The sequence below is a fragment of the Rhincodon typus genome, chromosome 37 (genome assembly GCF_021869965.1).
Source record: "Rhincodon typus isolate 14 chromosome 37, sRhiTyp1.1, whole genome shotgun sequence".
NCBI classification, from domain to species: domain Eukaryota; kingdom Metazoa; phylum Chordata; class Chondrichthyes; order Orectolobiformes; family Rhincodontidae; genus Rhincodon; species Rhincodon typus.
The window spans coordinates 18851609-18872877 of NC_063368.1; the positions used below are offsets into that span (position 1 = coordinate 18851609).

The 21269-nt window shown below is 44.7% G+C and overlaps 1 protein-coding gene across 1 annotated transcript in view; it reads left to right on the forward strand.

Annotated features, from left to right (window-relative positions):
- The window catches only part of cacna1ia (calcium voltage-gated channel subunit alpha1 Ia), a 185158-nt gene that overhangs the window by 119555 nt on the left and 44334 nt on the right, over positions 1 to 21269 (forward strand). Inside the window, exons 19-20 of the mRNA XM_048617377.1 lie at positions 12673 to 12798; positions 15920 to 16009. Coding sequence (XP_048473334.1) covers positions 12673 to 12798; positions 15920 to 16009 — 216 coding nt within the window. The remainder of the gene's footprint in view (positions 1 to 12672; positions 12799 to 15919; positions 16010 to 21269) is intronic.

The following is a 21269-nucleotide window of genomic DNA, read 5'->3' on the forward strand; positions in this document are numbered from 1 at the left end:
TCCCCATTCTCACCGTCACTGCCTCACTGTCACTGCCTCACTGTCCCACTCTCACCGTCACTGTCTCACCGTCCCCACTCTCGCTGTCACTGCCTCACCGTCCCACTCTCACCGTCACTGCCTCACCAGCTCTGCTCTCACCATCACTGCCTCACCAGCCCTGCTCTCACCGTCCCCGTTCTCACCGTCCTCCTTTGGTAGGCAGTTAAAAGGGTGGGGGATGGGGAGTGGCAGCTTAGAATTACCGCGGAGAGGAGAGAAGAAGAAGAGGAAAAGGAAGGGGAACTGGCGAGCAGAGTGGATCTCCGAATGGAATGACTTATCCTGCCGGAGAAATAAAAATGGAGAATTCCAGTATGTGGTGAGAATGATGGACTGAATGGCCTCCTTATGTGTTGGAATTTTCTCGATCGTGAGGCCCTAATTCTCTAATAGAGTGTAGCTTACTCTGCTCGAGCTCACCACAGATACATTCAGTCTTTATTCCTTCTGGTAAGATTTTGCTATGCATTTACTGCAATGTCCATATGCAAATCTCCTGTGAGCATTATACTGAGCACTAAATATTCTCCTTGTAAATTGTATTCAACAGGAGCATATACCTCTGTTGCTTCTGAAATTGAGATCCCTGTGATTTGTCTCCATTGCTCCCGAAAATGAGATTTGTCTCTCTTGCTTCTTTCATGTGTGGTCATGTTAAGTCCATTATATATTCTGGCATAATAAACTATCAACAGATGCAGCTTGCAGCCTGTGTCCCTTGTGAAACTGATGTAACCTCCCACAACCTTAATTATCTCTTATTTGCCTTCCCACAATAAAACATACCCTGGGCGGAAAGTACAATGCAGACCCATAATTGCGTTTAAAGCTAACATGCTGAATTACAGCTCCATCTGTGACCATGCAGGGGCTGGTGTTCCACTATTTGCCAATTCATACCATCCTTTTCAAACCAGAATGTCATCTGGGCTGGAGTGATTTAGCGACAGAGAGAGATTAGAGAAACTGGGGTTATTTCACTTGGAACAGAGGAGGCTGAGGTGGGGTGGAATCAAATCAAGGGGGACATAATTATGAGGGCCATAGTTAGGGTAGATAGGGGCCAGGTAAGGGGAAGGAGTTTTAGAGGGGATTTAAAGAAAAATATTTCACTCAAGTGGTGATAGGTATATGAGAGGATGGTAGCAGGCAGGAACCATCACAATATTTAAGAAGGGGTGGCACAGTGGCTCAGTTGTTATCCTCACAGCGCCAGGGACCCGGGTTCAATTCCACCCTCGAGCAACTGTCTGTGTGGAGTTTGCACATTTTCCCCGGGTCTGCGTGGGTTTCCTCCGGGTGCTTCGGTTTCCTCCCACTGTCCAAAGATGTGCAGGTCAGGGTGGACTGGACATACTAAATTGCCCCATAGTGTCCAGGGATGTGCATCTAGGTGGGTTAACCATGGGAAATGCAGGGTTACGGGGTTAATACGGGGTTAGAGGGGATGAGTCTGAGTGGGATGCTCTTCAGAGGGTCAGTGTGGACTCAATGGGCTGAATGGCCTGCTTCCACAATGTAGGGATTCAATGAAGTATTTAAATAAACACTTGAAATGTCAAGTGAACCAAGTGCTGTAAAATGGGACTAAAGTAGATGGGGCTTGAAGAGTGGAACAGACACAATGGGCTTAAGGGCCTCTTTCTGTGCTATAAAACTCTATGAATCTAATATCCTGGAAGTGGAGACACAGAAGTAATAATGTGCAGTCATGCTGTACCATTTGGTAACATCTAGTGGGCCTCCCAGTTCTTCCGGCTACAGGATTATTGGAGAACAGCAAAAGCAAGGTAGGGTGCAAAGAATGAACCGAATGAAATGTTACAAAAATCCTGATGTGCCACGGAACATGTGAAAGACTGAAATCTTTGTTTACATGGTGGAAAGAGGAATTTTGAGTGAGTTCTGGAGGGGGTGGGGATGGAATTGAGCGTTTACACAATGGCTCATCACACCCTCCGAACATCTTAAAACAGTTGGCAGCCAGAGAGTGTTTTTAAAAAGCTGTCTGTGTTTTAAGACAAACACAGCCAGGGTTCCACAGTCAGAAAATGAGTGGAATAAATACTTCATCTGTTGTCAATGTAGATTACATGAAATTACTGCCGATATTTCACTTTGATCTCCACATTTCAAATAGTAGAAATTAACACAGCCAACAGTGTAAGTGTACGATCAGATGGGGAAACACTCTTAGCCATTAGGTGAACAGAGCCTTTTGCTCAGACCATCTGAAAAATAGCCAACACTGTCTCTTCAAGTCCCATGTAGCTTCACACACACATTGAGTCAAAGGTGCAAATTAAAAAAGAAAAAAAAATTACATTTCAATGAGCTTTAGTTGAAATCCTGTAGTTTTGAAGTTTTGTCACTGTTCTAGTGTAGGGATTGTGGTGTCCCAGTTTTCTCATTCAGTTCTGGGGTGTCAGTATCTCCAGCTCTGCCAGTATTTGATTCCCATTCCTTTCGAGAAATGGTGATGAGCTTCCTTCTTGAATTGCTGCTGACCACATGATGCAGGCACACCCACAATAACGTTCGGCAGGTTTTGACCCAGCGACACTGAAGGAACAGTGATATTTTTCCAAGTCGGGATCAGTGTGACTTGGAGGTGAATTTGTAAGGGATGGCGTTCCCAGGTGTCTGCTGCCCTTATCCTTCTAAATGTGAAATTTGAAAAGTGCTATTGAAGGAACCAAGTTGTTGTGGTGCATCTTGTAGATATTTCTGTGTTCATGGTGGAGGGAGTGAGTGTTGAAGGTGCTGGATGGGATATCAGGCAGTGAGTTTCTTTGTCTTGAATGGTGTCAAGCTCCATGAATGTTAGATCTGCACTCATCCAGGTAAGTGGGGAGTATTCCATCATTCTCCTGCCTTGTGCCTCTCAGATGGTGGACAGGCTTTGGGGAGTCAGGAGGTGAGTCACTCATTGCAGGATTCTCAGCCTCTGACCTGCTCTTCTAGCCACTAGAACTTCCAGATGTATACTCTGGGGGATTCTGTGATGGCAGTGTCATTGAACACCAAGGAGAGGTGTTAGATTCTCTCTTGCTGGAGATGGTCATTGCCTGGCACCAGTGTGGTGCGAATGTTACTCGCCACTTGTCAGCGTGAGTCTAAAATCTGTTCAGATCTTGCTTGCAGGCATGTTTCTTAATGTGACAGCTTTACGTCTGCACACAGAGAAGTAGCCATCACTATAAGGTGGAGCAGAACTTCCATTGACCACTGAATGGATCAAACAAACCAGATCCAAGATCAGAGAACACCTTCGCTGATGCTCTGGATCTGCTAACAGGCATTTTAGAGATAGTTTTCATATCACAACCATCTTATTTACACCTACAAATGGTCCAAAGCATTGATATGCTGCTGGACAGTTGATTATTGACAGGCACTGTAGTCGTTTTATCGTCCACCATTAGCAGCTTCTCCCTTCCACTCCTGATGCTTCGACCCTTAAAGGTGCTGCTACATCAAATTCCTACAATCTGAATCAGACAGCTGCCAACAGGAGCTCCCTGATAGCTGGCACCTCACCAGTTCCACGTTGCTGACCACACAGATGGGTTTGGCCCCCCGTTGATCATGGCACCCTGCCCCTTCCAGCCCGATTGGTGTTCAAAACCACCTCCCCTTCCTTGTGTTTATAAATACTCTGCACCGAACATAGCTTGGGTCAAAATGTACATGTACCAACACTATGATCTCAATTTCTGACCCTGGTCTTGAGTCTACCTTATGTCTATCAACAAATTTATTTTATTCCCTTCTATTTATGTGAATAGGGAGTTAACAAACTTGAACGCTTTGATCCTTTCAGCCCCTCTCTCAACCTGAAAGCAAATCTCTTTGACCATGTCCCTGGTTACTATTCTGAATATCTCCCTGTGTGGCTAGGTATTTCTGTAATTGTGTTCATGTGAGACATGTTGGGACGGTATATTATGTTTACTACAGCGCTACATCAATGCAAGCTGTTGTTGCTAATGGAGAGTGAAGGTGAATGATTTGATGATTCTAAGTATGTTACTGACTGGGAGAATATAGCAATTACTGGACGATAAAACAGCTAGAGCCCAGAGAGTCATTTCCAGATCAGAAGTCAACTCGCCATCTTCCTCCATCTTACTGGCCACATGACTCAATGATAATGGAGTTATTTACCAACCTCAGTGACCAATCCCTATCAGTCAGGCTCAGACACAAGGTGAGGTATATCCGCAATGGGTCAGAGCTTTGGGAACCATCGCTGTAAAGTCAGCTGTAAAATGACAAATCACTACAGCTGCTGAAAATCTACAACCGAAACAGCAGACACTGCAAAAACTCAGCAGGTTATGCAGCAGCGGTGGAGAGAAGCCAAGTTAATGACTTTGTTTCTGTCTCCATAAAGGGGAGGTGATGGCCCAAGTGGTATTATCACTTGCATGTTAATCCAGACATGGGTTCAAATCCCACCACAGCTGATGGTGGAATTTGAATTCAATGTAGAAAAACTGGAATTAAGAGTCTAACGATGACCATGAATCCATTGTAGATTGTCAGGAAAAACCTATCCAGTTCGCTAATGTCCTTCAGGGAAGGAAACTGCCATCCTTACCTGGTCTGGCCTACATGTGACTCTAGACCCACAGCAATGTGGTTGACACTTAACTGCCCTCTGGGCAATTAGGGATGGGCAATAAATGCTGCCTAGCCAGCAACACCCTCATCCTGTGAATGAATTAAAAAGAAAGATGCTGCCTGTCCTGTTCAGATTCGCCAGCAATTTCTGTTTTTGTTTCAGATTTCCAGCATCTGCAGTTCTTTGATTTATTTTAATGTCTAGTCTTGGTCATTTTACATCAGAACTGAACAACCAAAAATGTTAACCCTGTTTCATGCTTCACACATTCTTCCAGTCTTATCCCCAATATTTCCAGAATCACTCCTAAATACCTCCAGTATTTTTCTGTTTTTTAGTCCAGTCTTCTGTTCCTGCCCAGCAGGATGCATTATCATTCAGCCTGAAGCCTCCAGTCTCCAGGTTGTCAGAGGCTGGTACAATGTGCCCCAGTGGTGTTAAGAGCCTGTGGAAGTCCCAACACACTGACCTGTCTGCAAGGTGCCTTTAACGTGGAATGACCAGATCACCTGCTGGGAAAGTCTCCGACTCGGAGTCAGAGAATGTGGAAGGTTGAAATGTAATTACCTGAATAGTTACTCTCCAAATGTTACACAGAAAATCCTTGTCTAACTTCCAGGTAACTGTACACATGATCCCCCAACACTCAGATTGATCACCCTAACTGCCCCTCCACCAACTACCCTTCTCAACCAAGCTACCCCTCCAACCATCCAGCTACACCACCTGACCCAACTGTAATAGCCCTTCACCTCAACCCCACAACTACATCCCTATCCAACCTCGCTACACCTTCCTGAACTGAGCACAGCCCAAAATACTGACCCCCTCAACCACTCACCCACTCACCCCCTCACTCCCTCTCGCCCCTCATTCACTCACATCCCTCATCTCCTCACACACACACACCTCCTCACACACTCACCCCCTCACACACACACGCTCATCCACTGTCCCCTGATCCCCTCACACCCCACCCACTTGCACCCTTCACCCCTCACCCACACATTCTTACCCCTCACCCACTGACTCTCAACCCCTCACCCACTCACCCTGTCACCGCTCGCTCACTTACACCTCCCACCCTGACACCCCTCACCCCCCCACCCCTCAACCCATCAATCCTTCATCATCTTACCCTCTCATCCTTCACACACACACCCCACAGCCCCTCACCCACTCACTCCCTCAGCTCTTCACCCTCTCACTCATTCACACCCTGTACCCCCTCACCCCTCTCAGGCCTTCATTGCCTAACCCCCTTACCCTCTCACGCTCCTCACCCCCTCTCACCCCTTCACCCCTCTCACCCCTCTCACCCCTCTCACCCCCTCTCACGCACTCTGACCCCGTCACCCTTTCTCACCCCCTCTCACCCACTTACCTCCCTCACTTATGTTACCCATTTACCTCCTCATGCATCTTATCACCCTACCCCCCTCATTCATCCACTCTGTTCCATTCCAAGTTGACCTTTAACCCTGCCGTATAGCAGCTCGTGGCTGGCCTCCTCCCAGTTCCCCAGCACTGTGATGAAGCTTCCTGATCTACTCTGTGCTCAGGAAACCCCGGCCTAGCTAACCCAATAAGGAAAGCTGAGCAAGACTGAGGCATGGCAGCTATTCAGCAATAGTTGCCATCCCTTTTTATATTGTTGTTTGGAAGATTTGAGTCATTTACGTCTCAATTACTCAAAGACTGTGCCCCAAATTATTGCCTTCTCAAAATAATCTATCTTACTTGGATTTGGATTTGGAAACACAGACTAATTTGTAACAACAAAGACTGAGTGAGTTTAATGGTTTTCCCTGGAAATTGTTATTTCAATAAAAGTTCCTTTGGTTCTCTGAAAGTTTGGTGTAAGTAATGTTGGATGAATAGTATAAAATATCAATGAAGTGCTGTAAGAGAGTAAAGTCACTCTGGAGGTTTACTAATGGACTGACTGTTTAATGTTAAAAGCATCTGCCTGAATTCGCTGGCTCTAACTAGGGTCCATACCTCAAATAATGATCTCCTAAAATGTCTTCTAGATGTCCCAAAGTGCTTTCTATTCAAAAAATTGCTTTTGAAGTACAGTTACTGCTGAAATATATGGAACAGTAGCCTGCTTAGTCTGGCAGGCAGTAGCAAACGTCTTCACTGTGTGAAATGTAAAGCCTCATAGAGGTGGCTCACCACCACATTCTGAAAGGCAAACGGGGACGGGCAGTCAATGCTGCTGAGACCTCCAGCTCACCAAAGATACTGATACCAAGAGTGGATTTTCTGAGAAACAAAACCCAACAAAGAATGCCCAGGGACCATTACTGCAAACGTTTCAACTATTGCTAACTGCAATTTTGGAGACATTGTACAAAAGAATTCTTGTACGTCCGGAATCTAGAGTAGCTTATGCATTACATTGGTTCTATATCGAGAACAAACTATTGCCCTTCACCAACAACAATAATTCAGCAATTTTATTTTAATTCACTCACAGAATATGGGTGTTGCTGGCTGGGCCCAGCATTTATTGCCCGTCCCTAGTTGCCCCTTGAGAAGGTCGGGGTGAGCTGCCTTCCTGAACCACTGCAGTCCATGTGCTGTGGGTAGAACCGTAATGCCCTTAGGGAGGGAATTCCAGGATTTTGGCCCAGTGACACTGAAAGAACGGCGATATATTTCCAAGTCAGGGTGGTGAGTGGCTTGGACGGGAGCTTGCAGGGGGTGCTGTTCCCATATACCTGCTGCCCTTGTCCTTCTCGATGGAAGTGGTTGTTAGTTCGGAAGGTGCTGTCTGAGGATCTTTGGTGAATTTCTGCAGTGCATCTTGTAGATGGTACACACTGCTGTTACTGAGCATCAGTGGTGGAGGGAGTGAATGTTTGTGGGTGTGATGCCAATCAAGTGGGCTGCTTTAACCTGGATGGTGTCAAGCTTCTTGAGTGTTGTTGGAGCTGCACCCATCCAGGCAAGTGGGGAGTATTCCATCACACTCCTGACTTGTGCCTTGTAGATGGTGGACAGGCTTTGGGGAGTCAGGACGTGAGTGACACGTTGCAGGATTCCCAGCCTGCTCACTATGTTTGTATGGCTGGTCCATTCAGTTTATGGTCACTGGTAAAAGTAAAAAGTGTAAAGCTCAGCAAAGTGGTCTAGGAGTGAGGCAGTAGAATTCCTGATTGGTTGGTGATATAACTTGAGGTGTTCAAGCTAAGATAGGGAATTCAAAAGAAATCTCCACAACCAGATGCCAGTGAGAATGTGGAACTTAATGACTCGACATGGGAGTGATTTATTGTCACACATTTGAGAGGAAGCTAGACTAACATACGAGGCAGGAGGGAGTAGTAAGGGCGTGGAATGCCCTGCCTGCAAAAGTAGTAGACTCGTCGACTTTAAGGGCATTTAAATGGTCATTGGATAAACATATGGATGATAATGGAATAGTTTAGGTTAGATGGGCTTCAGATTGGTTTCACCGGTCGGTGCAACATCGAGGGCCGAAGGGCCTGTACTGCGCTGTTATGTTCTATGTTCTATGTTCTATGTTCTATTATTCTGATAAAGTTAGATGAGAATAGGCTGAAGTCGACCATGGATGTTGGCATGAATTTATTCATTTTATTCTTTCATGGGATGTGGGTGTCATTGGCAAGGCTAACATTTGTTGCCCATCCCTAATTTCAGTGAAATGAGTAGTTCGCTTGACCATGCCAGAGGGCAATTAAGAGTCAACCACATCGCTGTGAGGATCTGGAGTCACGTGTAGGCCAGACCGGGTACGAACAGGAGATTTCCCTGCCTTAATAGTAACTTTCAGGTCACCATTACCGAGGCTTTATTTTTTATTACAAGATTAATGTGTAATGATGGAATTTGAATGCCTGTCCCAGAGCAATGGCTTGGCTTTTTGCCTTACCAACCCAGTGACATTATCACTACACCCTGGAGACATGCAACAAGACATCCAAACTTTTATATCCACCCTCCTTCGCAATAACAAAAATTGTTCCGTTTATCTTCTGAATCATTTCATATGACTGCATTCCAACATTTTGTTCTTTGTGTTATTATCACTGTTAATAAAGCCTCCAGTATTCTAGCCTTCGTTAGCAGTGTCATAGAGTACAAGCGCAGGGAGGTTATGCTGAACCCATACAGGATACTGGTTAGACCTCAGCTGGAGTACTGTATATAGTTCTGAGTTCCATGATATAAGGATGGGAATGCATTTGAGAGAGTGCAGGAGCAGTTTACAACAATGGTTCCAGGGGAAAGAAACTTCAGTTGTGAGGATAAATTTATGAAGTTGGGATTGTTTTCCTGGGAGAGGAGAAGGATGAAAGGGGACTTGAATGAAGTTTTCAAAAACATAATCAAGTTTGAACAGAGTACGTTGGGAGAAACTGAACGACTTGTAAGAGGATTGAAAACCAGAGGCACAAAATTTAAAGTGTATTGCAACAGAGTGAATGTGAGGTGAGAAAATCATTATTCACACAGTGAGTGGTTAGGATCTGGAATGCAAAGCCTGGAAGTGTGATGGAAACAGGTATTCAAAAGGGATTTAGATGATTATTTTAATAGGAGCAATTTGTTGGGTTGTGGGGAATGGGAAGGTGATTGGTTTTAAATTAAAATACCAAGAAGCCATGGTAGACATAACAGGGCCAAATATTTTCCTTCTGTAATGTAGCAATTCTATGATTCATGCACCATCCCTTCAAAATCAGTCTGTACCTCACAGTTCTCCGTTTAAATGATGTGGCTGTGTTTCTGTTCTTCCTGCCAAAATGAACAAGTTCACATTTTCCCACATTGTACTCCCCTCTGCACTGTACCTCGTGTTTATTCATGAGGTGAGGGCATCACTGCCTCGGCCAGCGTTTATAGCCCAGAGGGCAGTTCACAGATAATCTGCTATCTCTGACAGATAATCACATTGCCATGGATCTGGAGTCACATGTAGGCTATACCAAGTAAGGATGGCAGACCTCCTTCCTTAAAGGGCCTTAGTGGGTCTGGAGTCACATGTAGGCTGTACCAAGTAAGGATGGCAGATCTCCTTCCTTAAAGGGCCTTCGTGGGTCTGGAGTCACATGTAGGCTGTACCAAGTAAGGATGGCAGATCTCCTTCCTTAAAGGGCCTTAGTGGGTCTGGAGTCACATGTAGGCTGTACCAAGTAAGGATGGCAGATCTCCTTTCTTAAAGGGCCTTTGTGAACCAGGTGGGTTTTTACAGTAACTGATGGTGGTTGCATGTCACTACTAGGCTAGCTTTTTGTTGAATTCAAATTTCACCATCTGCCATTATGGGATTCAAGCCCATGTCCCCAGATCATTAACCTGAGGTTCTGGATTTATAGACCAGTGACATTAAGACTACAGTACTGCCTCCCCCTGTTTAAACGCTCCATGGACAGCACCTCCCAAACACACGACTACTCCCATCAAGAAGGACAAGGGCAGCAGGTACTGGGAACACCACCCCCTGCAAATTCCCTTCCAAGATACTCACCATCCTGACTTGGAAATACATTGCTGTTCCTTCACTCTGCTGGAATTCCCTCCCTAAGGGCATTGTGGGTCTACCTATAGCACATGGACTGCAGCAGTTCAAGAAGGCAGCTCACCCCCACCTTCTCAAGGGGCAACTAGGGACGGGCAATAAATGCTGGGCCCAGCCAGCAATGCTGACATCCCGTGAGTAAATGTTTTAAAATGCGATTCCGTGGAACCTGCTTCGCTGGCTGGTCTGCAATTGTTCACTTCCACAGCTAAGGGGGCCAGAAAGGTGGCTACGGGTTTAATTATACTGAAAGCAAAATGGAAACCTCCTGCCGGCAACTTTGAGCTAACTACAACCAGCAGCTAGGAACGATCTGAACATGGAGCAGCAGGATATTCAGTGGAAGTATACACCAAGGGCAAGGTGGGACCATCATCTTAAAAGGCAAAGAATATAGAAGAGATAAAAGGGGTTTCAACTCATTGAAGACAAGTAAAGAAGATTGTGCTAATGAGTAATGTTGGTGTGTTAGCCATGTTAGTGGGTAATGGCAGGAGCTGAGAGCTGGCATGATGCCAACCAGATACAGACACACATGTATGAGCAATGCCTGTATGAAAGGCCATAGATTGAGGGTATTGACAAAATAATACATATAGACACATGGAGAAGCTGTTTGACTAAGAGAGTGGTTAGGGTCTGGAATGTACTGTCTGAGAGTGTGGGGGAGGCAGGTTCACTCGAGGGGTTAGGGTCTGGAATGTACTGTCTGAGAGTGTGGGGGGAGGCAGGGTCACTCGAGGGGTTAGGGTCTGGAATGTACTGTCTGAGAGTGTGGGGGAGGCAGGTTCACTCGAGGGGTTAGGGTCTGGAATGTACTGTCTGAGAGTGTGGGGGGAGGCAGGTTCACTGAAGGCTTTTGAGACAGGGTTGAATTATGATCTGAAAAGGAGCAAAGTGCAGTGTGAGCGGGAGAAAGTGGAGAAGGAGCAGTTGCTGCATTGTTCACTCAGAGAGGCAGCACCAATCTAAGGGGCTGAATGGCTGTTCTCTGTGCTACTAATATTCTGATTGAATTAGTGAAGAATCAAAGCATGAGCTGGCACGTTGGGAACAGAAGAGAAATCCAGATCCAATTATTCAATTGCACAGTTTAATTTAGAGATGTTTCTGTTTATTAATTATGCCTCTGAAAATGTTATTATCCTCACTTCTTAACATATTCATGATGCTGTTTGAAGATCTTCACGATTTAGTAAGTAATTGTCTTAATTATGAACTCCCCAGAGCGTATGAGAGATTGTTATCTGTTGTCACTGATGAACGCACTGCAAATTGGACAGGAATGGATTTTGCAATCGGTTTTGATTTGTCCACACACCCATATGATGTGAGTTAGAGAATCGCATTAGAGCAATGATTATATTTCTGTTTAATTGAATAGGCTCCTGTTGTCAGGACGGTCCCCTTAACAGTAATGACCACTCCCCTACTGCAGGAGATTAATCCTCTTTTTCCAGAGGCTTCAGCGCAATCCTGGGAAATTTGGTGGCCCTCAGAAAACAGAGACACAGAGAGACCATGAGAGTTATCCTTGAGGTTTATAAATGGGTGAAGAAAAGGAGCGACCAAATTCAGCTGAGATTTCAAATCAGCTCAGGGCTAGCCTGTCTTGTCAGCATTGTTTTTGTAGGGACCTAGGAAGTTTACAGTGAACTAAAAACATTGTGCTGCAGTGTGGATTTTGATTAAACTTGACACCAAACTGGAAGGGAAAGCACGCCAGAAACATCAGGAGGCCATCTCACTGTGTTAGCTGCAGGCTCTTTTCATTTGCAAGAGACTCTGGGAGTTGGCCCAGGTACAGGGATTAGTGGTGAAGGAATTTCTACATTGAGTGCTGCCTGCAAACCAGGTGCAAATTCCAGCTAAAACAGCAACAAAAACAGAAATTGTTGGATGAGCTAAGCAGGTCTGGCAGTGGAGAGAGATCAGAGTTAACGTTTCGGGTCCAGTAACCGTTCCTCAGCAAAAACAGCGTTGGATTCGAAAAGGACTCTGCCTCATTAGAGTCACACTCTAGAACATTTGCATATTGTAAGACATGAAATCTTCCTCTGAAAACAACAAATGCTGGAGGATCACAGTGGGCCAGGCGGCATCCATGGAGAGAGAGCAAGCTAATACTTCAAGTCTAGATGACTCTTCATCAGAGCAAATATTCCTCCCTGAGCCTTACTCTGCACTTATCTAAGACTTGGACTTTGAGATCTGGACATTTTTCCTAACTTTTGATTTTCTTTTAATTCTGCTGCCTTTTGTTTTGAGATTCTTTGCTTTGTGGCCGAGATGGTGCTGGAGAATGGTGACTTTTTACACTTCTCACTGGACTGATGCTTTCCTATACTTAAGTTCACATGACAATAAATTCTAATTCTCATTAGCTTACGCTGAAGAGGATTGTACAAGTGTGCCACTGTTAATGTTGTTGTTTTTTTAACTCTTTCAGCTTTTCAAAGGCAAGTTCTACTACTGCCAAGGTCACGACACCCGTAATGTCACTAATAGGTCGGACTGCTTGCTGGCTAACTATAGGTGGACCCATCACAAGTACAACTTTGATAACCTGGGACAGGTAAGGATTCCTCCCTAGATAGCTAATCCTCCTGTGGTGATCGAACAGCGCATCAGTAAATGTCCATCATTGGCAGTGATGAATGGGCACAAAGGTCTCAATATTGTCCTTACTCACTGGGGCCAGAAGCTCCCGGGTCAAGCCTCATTGTTGGCCATGGGGAGGCGCTTTGATAATCTGCCAAGCAGGTTGTTAATCCTTCCTGAGGGCAGGAGGAGAGGCAGGAGATTCTCTCCCGGTCAGTTGTACTGCAGGAGATAATGTATACTCCTACAGAACTTTCTCCGCGAGCACGGACTGGGTTTTAAGAAGCCCTCTCTCTTTCTTAAAAATTTAATTATAATTCAGCAGTGCAGCACAAACACCAGTTCCTACCTTTCCCTTCTGGACTTTTCCCTGTCGTGAAGACAATATCGCAAGACTGAAGAAATCAGCTCCTTCACATTTATAGGGAGAGATCCACCACCAAATTTACCAAGCACCCAGAAACAACATCACCGGCCTGGCTGGGTAGACCCTAGTTCATTTCCCTAAGCTATACGCATGGTGGCTCAGCGGTTAGCATTGCTGCCTCACAGCACCAGGCACTCAAGTGTAATTCCACTCTCTGGTGACTGTCTGTCTGGAGTTTGCATATTCTCCCTGTGTCTGTGTGGGTTTCCTCCTGCAGTCCAAAGATGTGCAGGTTAAGGTGGATTGACTGTGCTAAATTACCTGTAGTGTCCAGGGATGTGCAGGCTAGATGGATTGGCCATGGGAATGCAGGGTTACAGGCATGTGGTGGGTCTGGGTGGGAAGTTCTTCAGAGGGTTGGTGTGGACTCGATGGGCCAGATGGCCTGCTTCCATGCTGTAGAGATTCTATGACATGACACGAAATTATTAACTTCACTCTCTTTTTTGTTAACCAATTGATGAACTAAACAATTAACAAGTAACAAAAGAGAAGGATACAGAACAGAGTTGGGGAGAAACCTAGTTATTTATTTTAAATTATATTCCTTCTCTTTAATTTATAAACCTCCACCAAGTCACCACTTAACAAGCACTAAAGTAAGGTCACCATAATCCCACAGGTTTATCCTCCCGTCAGAGAGAGATGAACTAACTGGTGGTGGTTTAACCTGAGGGTGGCTGTGCCTGAGGCCACGGCAGACATTACAAAGGAGGATGTTTCACGGTGACCTCAGCTGGTGTGGGGATTGAACCCATGCTGTTGGCATCAAGTTACATCGCAAACCAGCTGTCCAGCCAACTGACCCTCCCCTACCCAAAGTATACACACACTACCCACCAAGGTGGTGTACTAATAACAGATAGAGGGGAGGGAATTAAAATAAAATAGAGTTGGAACCCAGACGATGCTACGTTTCTAATTATCTGGTCATAGAGTTATACAGCACAGAAACAGGCCCTTCGATCCAACGCGTCCATGCCAACCAGTTTTCCTAAGCTGAACTAGTCCCATTTGCCTGCGTTTGGCCTGTATCCATCTAAACCTTTCCTATTCATGTATCTGTCCAAATGTATTTTTAATGTTGTAACTGTATCTGCGTCTACCATTTCCTCTGGCAGTTCATACCACCCACTCGCCACCCTCTGTGTGTCCCTTTTAAATCTTTGTCTCCTTACCTTGAATCTAAGCCCTCTAGTTTTGGACTCCCCTACCCTCGGGGTAAAAAGACCTTGGCTACTCACCTTATCCATGCCCCTCATGATTTTATAAATGTCTATAAGGTCTTCCCTCAACCTCCTACACTCCAGGGAAAGAAGTCTCAGCCTCACCTCATAATTCACACCTAATAGTCCCAGTAACATCCTTATAAATCTTTCCTGAGCCCTCTCCAATTTGATAATATCCTTCCTATAGCAGGATGACCAGAACTGTACACAGTACTTCAAAAGTGGCCTCACCAATGTCCTGTACAACCTGGGTCTCCTGTTGTCAATCACCTCTGAAACTGTGCTGACTGACCCTTAAAGAGATCTTCATTTTCGACACAAATAATTTTTCCCGATAATAATAACCAGTGCACGTTGTGGATGAGAAATGACATACACTAATCCACTGCATGTTATGAGCTCGGACATGCCAACTGAGAATGGGAGAGAGTAGGCTTAGCTACTGTGGTTTCATGCAGCCACTGACTGATCAAATAGCAACCAGCCAAAGGCAGCTGTCCTCCCGGTGAGAGAATGCTGTAAGGTCTGAGGTTAGAGCAGAGCTAAAGAAATAAAAAAGGGGAAGGAAGTTCTCCATCATAAGGAAATCTACATAAAAGGGAATGAGTGTTTGAATTCAATAATACCACATGTGGGGGAATGGTTTTGAGAAAGGAGAAAAGAGAAACGAGTGGCATGGTGGCTCAGTAGTTAGCACTGCTGCCTCACAGCACTAGGGACCCAGGTTCGATTCTGCCCTCGGGCAACTGTCTGTGTGGAGTTTACACATTCTCCCTGTGTCTGTGTGGGTTTGCTCCGGTTTCCTCCTGCAGTCCAAAGATGTGCAGGTTGGGGTGGATCAACCATGGGGGATGGGTCTGGGTGGGATGCTCTTCAGAGGGTCGGTGTGGATCCAATGGGCTGAAAGGCCTGCTTCTACACTGTAGGGATACTACACAGTAAGGAATTTGAACCTGCAGAGTGAGGCAGTGTAATTGTGGTGAATACATGAGTGAAAGAACAATAACAAGCTGGGAGTGATACATGGTTAAATATGCAGAGAAAAGGGAGCTTGAGGAAGGAATGAAATTGTCTGTCAAACACGCTCATTTTTCAGCAAAGAATGGTACCATGGGGTTTTCATCTTGTTGTTCTGACAAAGGGTCACTGGGCTGGAAACATGAGCTGTTTCTCTCCACACATGACCTGCTGAGTTCTTTCAGCACCTTCTGCTTGTGTTTCCTCATTTTATGCACTTTATCAGTCAGCTGATCAGCTGACTATGTTCAGGCCATTCCTTTATTACAACTAGATTTGACTGAGTCAATCTACTGCCAAGAGGTGAGTTTAGTTGGAGGAGAGCTCACTTCTCCAAACATTCCAACGCGCTGATGTTGTTACCATGCAATCTGTCCCCATGACCACTGTTTACAGAAAGTGTCCTTGTTCCCTCACTGCAGGCTCTGATGTCACTCTTTGTGCTCGCTTCGAAGGATGGCTGGGTCAACATCATGTACCATGGGCTGGATGCAGTCTCCATTGACCAACAGGTAAAATTTCCCCTACCCTTCCTTAACAGGGTCCCATGTTAATGGCATTCATGTATCTCCTTTCATGACCCCAGCACCCCATCACCCTCCAAAATGCTTTACGGCCAATCAGGTAATTTTTGAAGTGTACTCACTGGCGTAATGTAAGAAATGTAGTGGCCTACTTGTGCACAGTAAGATCCCACTGTCTGATAACGGTCAAATAAGCATGATCAAATTTGATGATCAGCTCTGCGCAATTGGTAGAGGAATAAATATCTCACAGGTTATGAGAGTGTATTCCCCTGCCCTTTTTTGACATTGTGTCATGGAATCTTCCATACCCATCCAAGAGATTAGCCGTGCCCCTTGGTTTAACGTCTGATCTGGAAGGTGACAGCAGGAGTTGAACTTACATTTTGTTGAGTTTCCGGTGTGGGACTTGAAAATGTAACCTTTGGCTCGTAGGTGCAAATGCTACGCATTGAGACCTCAGGGCAGTCACTGGGCATGGAAGGTGGTGATAAGGGCTCTTGTGGGACAGTGGTAGTGTCTCTACCTCTGGGTCAGGAGACCCAGATTCAAGTCCTACGTGCTCAGGAGGTAATGACATTTCTGAACAAGATAATGTTTTAAAAATCTGGAAGATGGTGAAGACCATTTGCTGCCAGGAAATCATTTAATAATCATTGTCAGAAAGTGGGCTAGATTGGGAAAGACTGGAGTTTAATGCCCATCCCTAATTGACCCTCATGAAGATGGTAGTGGTTACATCTTTGTGAACCATCTTTGTGTAGTGTAGAGACACCCCAGTGCTGTGAGAGAGAAAGTTCCTGTGTTTTGACCCGGCGACGCTGAAGGAATAGTGATATATTTCCAAGTCGGGATGGCCATGGAACTTGGAGGAAATCCTGCAGCTGGTGGTATTCCCTTGGTGCCTTCTCCTTCAGGTTGGTAGAGGATGTGGAGTTCAGGAGATTCGGCTTGGAGCTGGTCTGTCATCGTTGGCAGAGAGCTCGCTGCAGGAGGTGTTGCCACTCAGCAAGGCATTCGTGGGCACTGGGCTAAAACACAGAGAGGTTGAGAGATAATTAGCAAAATTAAAGGAACACAGGCCACTCTGAGGAGAGCTGGTGTAAGATCACCAGTGCTGAGGGGCTGGCCCACACTTCATTATCACAGATAAGAGAAAGCTTCACAACAGTGCAGGGGATACAAAATTGACATTAATTCCTATCTCTGTCACTGTCTCCAGGCCCACAGCCCTCTGAGATCTCTGTAATTCTGATCTCTGGCACATACTCACCACTCACAATTCTATCGCTGTACTGTCACCGTCCATACCCTCAGCTGCCTTGACCCTAAACTCTGGAATTCCCTCCCTAAACCTCTGCACATCTCTCTCCTGCACTAAAAAGTTGCCTTTAAAGCACAATTTTGGGAATCCACATTAATATCCCATTAAATGGCTCAGTATCAGATGTTGCCTGATAGACTGTAATGATAGATAACTAGAGTGCTCCTGTGAAAAGCCTTGAGACGTATTACTGTGTGAACAAAATGATATAAATGCAAATTATAAATCAGAAGAGTGCTGAAAACAAACTGCAAAATATAGATGACATTAAAAGATATTTTGACCAATATGATTAAACAGGCTTCTTAACTGGGTTAATTTGTATCTATAACAGCACTGTCAGCTTGAGTAATGGCAGCTTTGGACAGATGCATTGCTATATTCCAATGACATTGTTGGTCCTTCATTAAAATGGAAGAATTCTGATAACAGATGGATAACACATGAGGTTATAAAACTAATTAAGTCATGAAATGGATCGTGTAAATGGGCTGAAAGGTTTAACTTACTTTTAAGATTGAAATGGATGAGCAAACTGGATTACAGCCAAATTGATACAATCACTCACACTCTCATGCTGACACACACCCACACACATACATACACTCATTCACACACCCACACACATACATACACACACTCACTCACACACCCACACACATACATACACCCACACACATACATACACCCACACATTCACATATACCCACACACTCGCACACATACAGACACACACACACACACACATTCACATACATTCAAACTCTCAACCTCACGCACATGCTCTCACATACACACATTTTCATTTACACTTATACACACCAATCTACTCATACATACACACTCAAACATAAACTCACAAACATACACACAAACACGCACACAGAAACAGACGCGTGCACACAGACACGCACACACACGCACACACACAGTCACACATGCATGAACACACATGCGCACATGCTGACTCATTCACGCACATACACCATATTTGCACATGTTCTCACACACCCTCAGACTCGCAAACATATTTTCACACAGACACACACACACTATCCCCACACAATCTCTCTCACACACACTTATTCACACACTGACACACACACACGCATGCAAGCACACACACATACACACACACAATCTGCCACATACACTCACACATACACATAATCATATAGACACACACACACACACACACACACTCCTCCATTGTGTTATGATCCCAGTTGACATTATTATTGAACAAGTCAGAAACCTGGCTTGACCATTCAAACTTTGAGTTGTTTTGTTTATATTTGAAGTGGTCTCCCTCTCAAACATAGGTGTGCAATTTTGCAGATTTTGCATTAACAACAAAGCCAAGGAATGTTATAAAAGAAGCAACAATAAAATAGAATAATCCAAGCTATCTAATTATAATACAAATTCCAAGATTTTAAACACACTGTAAAAATATAACCCCATTAATCCCTAAACACTCTTTTATAAACTGAAACGAAAAACAACATCTTTTTACTATATACAAACACAACCATGGTACAGTTCCCAAATCACCATTATATAATATTCACACCAGACTCCCTGTATCTAACAGATGTATCTAAACTTGCTTGTAACTTTTAGACTGGAACTATAAAAGCTTCTGACTAGATTTACCACATACCTATGTTTCACTGTATACAGCATTAAGTAACCTCTGCAGGGTTTTATTCCAACATTTCTGGTCTGGAACTAACACTAACTCTTCACTCGAAGGAACTTTAATACACTGTAACTCTCAGTCTCTTCTCAGGAGCATTACTCTACACAGCCATCCTGTTTCAAGGACTCCACAGGACTGCCCTGCTCAAAGTGAAAAGTAAAACTCAAAGCCTCTTAGTTATTTTTCTCAAGCTTAAACATTTCCAGAACTCTGTAAGAAACATTTGAGGCTGTATTATTTCACTCTAAAATAATTTAAATGGCCTAAACTAAAAACAAGTCTATTATTACACAACTCCATTCCTTCTACAGTCAAGCTTCAAAAACGGTTTCTAAAAGAAATCGCAATGGTTACAGAAATACGTGCAAGTTGTACAGAAAAAGTTGTAACTCAAAAACTAGAAACTGAAACCCACCCCAAGTATCATTAAAAATTAAACATGTAAATCCCATAGTTTATATCACAGCTGGTTAATTCTCACCTGTTTCTCAGTCCATCTGACCTCAGTCCTCTCCAAACTCACACTTACTTGGACACACTTACTTGTACATGCCAACTTACACTTACAAACACACACACACACATACACAGTCTCATTTATACATGTACACAAAATTTGTCCTCATTCTCCACTATTTGCCTGTTTTTCTTCAATTCCAATCTCGCATCTTTTTCTTTCTTTTAATATCTTAGTGCCTCCTTACTTTAACTCTCTCTCTCTCTCTCTCTCTCTCTCTCTATCTTTTCTTACACTTTTTATTATGTACAAACACAACCACGGTACAGTCCCCAAACCACCATTGTATAATATTCACACCAGACTCCCTGTATCTAACAGATGTATCTAAACTTGCTTGCAACTTTTAGACTGGAACAATTATAGCTTCTGACTGGAGCTACCACATACCTATGTTTGACTCCCAGGAGTGTACCTTACCCTCCTGAATTTCCCTTTCTAGCAGCCACCCCTTTGAGCTGAGGGTGTGTATGATCTCTTGCTACCCCAAGGTCCTGCCTGTCCACGTCTCCGATGGGCAGGAGTGGCAATGTTCATTGGGAATGCAGAAGCCCAGGCAACGCTAGCTGTTTGCCAGTTTCTGCCAGGCTGTCTTGGTTAAACTCCATAACCTAGGCTGAAAGGTGATGCCAAGGTAAGACCAAACAGACTGGGGCTTTTACCTCCAGCAAAGAAAAGGCTAAGGAGGACCATGATAGAGGTCAGCAGAGGAATGAAGACTTGATGTTTCCACTTGTGGGGCAGACCAGAATCAGGAGTGTTAAACCTAATAGCGACTAATGAATCCAATGGTGAGGTGATGGCCGAGTGGTATATGGGGAGGCGATGACCTAGTGGTATTGTCGCTGGACTGTTTATCCAGAGATCCAGATAACATTCTGGGGACCTAGGTTCGAATCCCGCCATGGCAGATGGTGGAATTTGAATTCAATAAAATATCTGGAATTAAGAATCTAATGATGACCATGAATCCATTACCAATTGTTGGGAAAAACCCATCTGGTTCACTAGTGTCCTTTAGGGAAGGAAACTGCCATCCTTACCTGGTCTGGCCTACATGTGACTCCAGACCCACAGCAATGTGGTTGACTCTGAACTGCCCTCTGGGCAATTAGGGATGGGCAATAAATGCTGCCCAGCCAGCGACGCCCCCCATCCTGTTAATGAATGAAAAAAAAATTGGGAATTAAATCTCCTTTACCCAGAGAAGTGGGGAGAATGTGGAACTAGCTCCCACCAAGAGCGGTCAAGATGAATGTAGTCAATTCCACCCTTGGGCAACTGTCAGTGTGGAATTTACACATTCTGCGTGGGTTTCCTCCGGGTGCTCCAGTTTCCTCCCACAGTCCAAAGATGTGCAGCTTAGGTTAGCCATGGGAAATGCAAGGTTATGGGGATAGGGCAAGGGGCGGTTCTGGGGTGGGATGCCTTTTGGAAAGTTGGAGCAGACTCAATGGGCCAAAAGGCCTCTTTCCACACTGTAGGGTTCAATGATATTATCATTGTTTTAAGGGTAGGTTGGGTAAATGCATGAGCGAGAAAAAGGCAGAAGGATAGGGTGATTGGGGTGAGATCAAGCAGGCGAGAAGCAGTGTCCCTCGAAGATTTTTGTTTCTTCTACGTCAACCCCCGAGGTCTGGGTGGGACAGTGACCTCCAGAATCCTGCGTCAATGCAGTGAGATGCGTCACGGGACAACGGGGCGC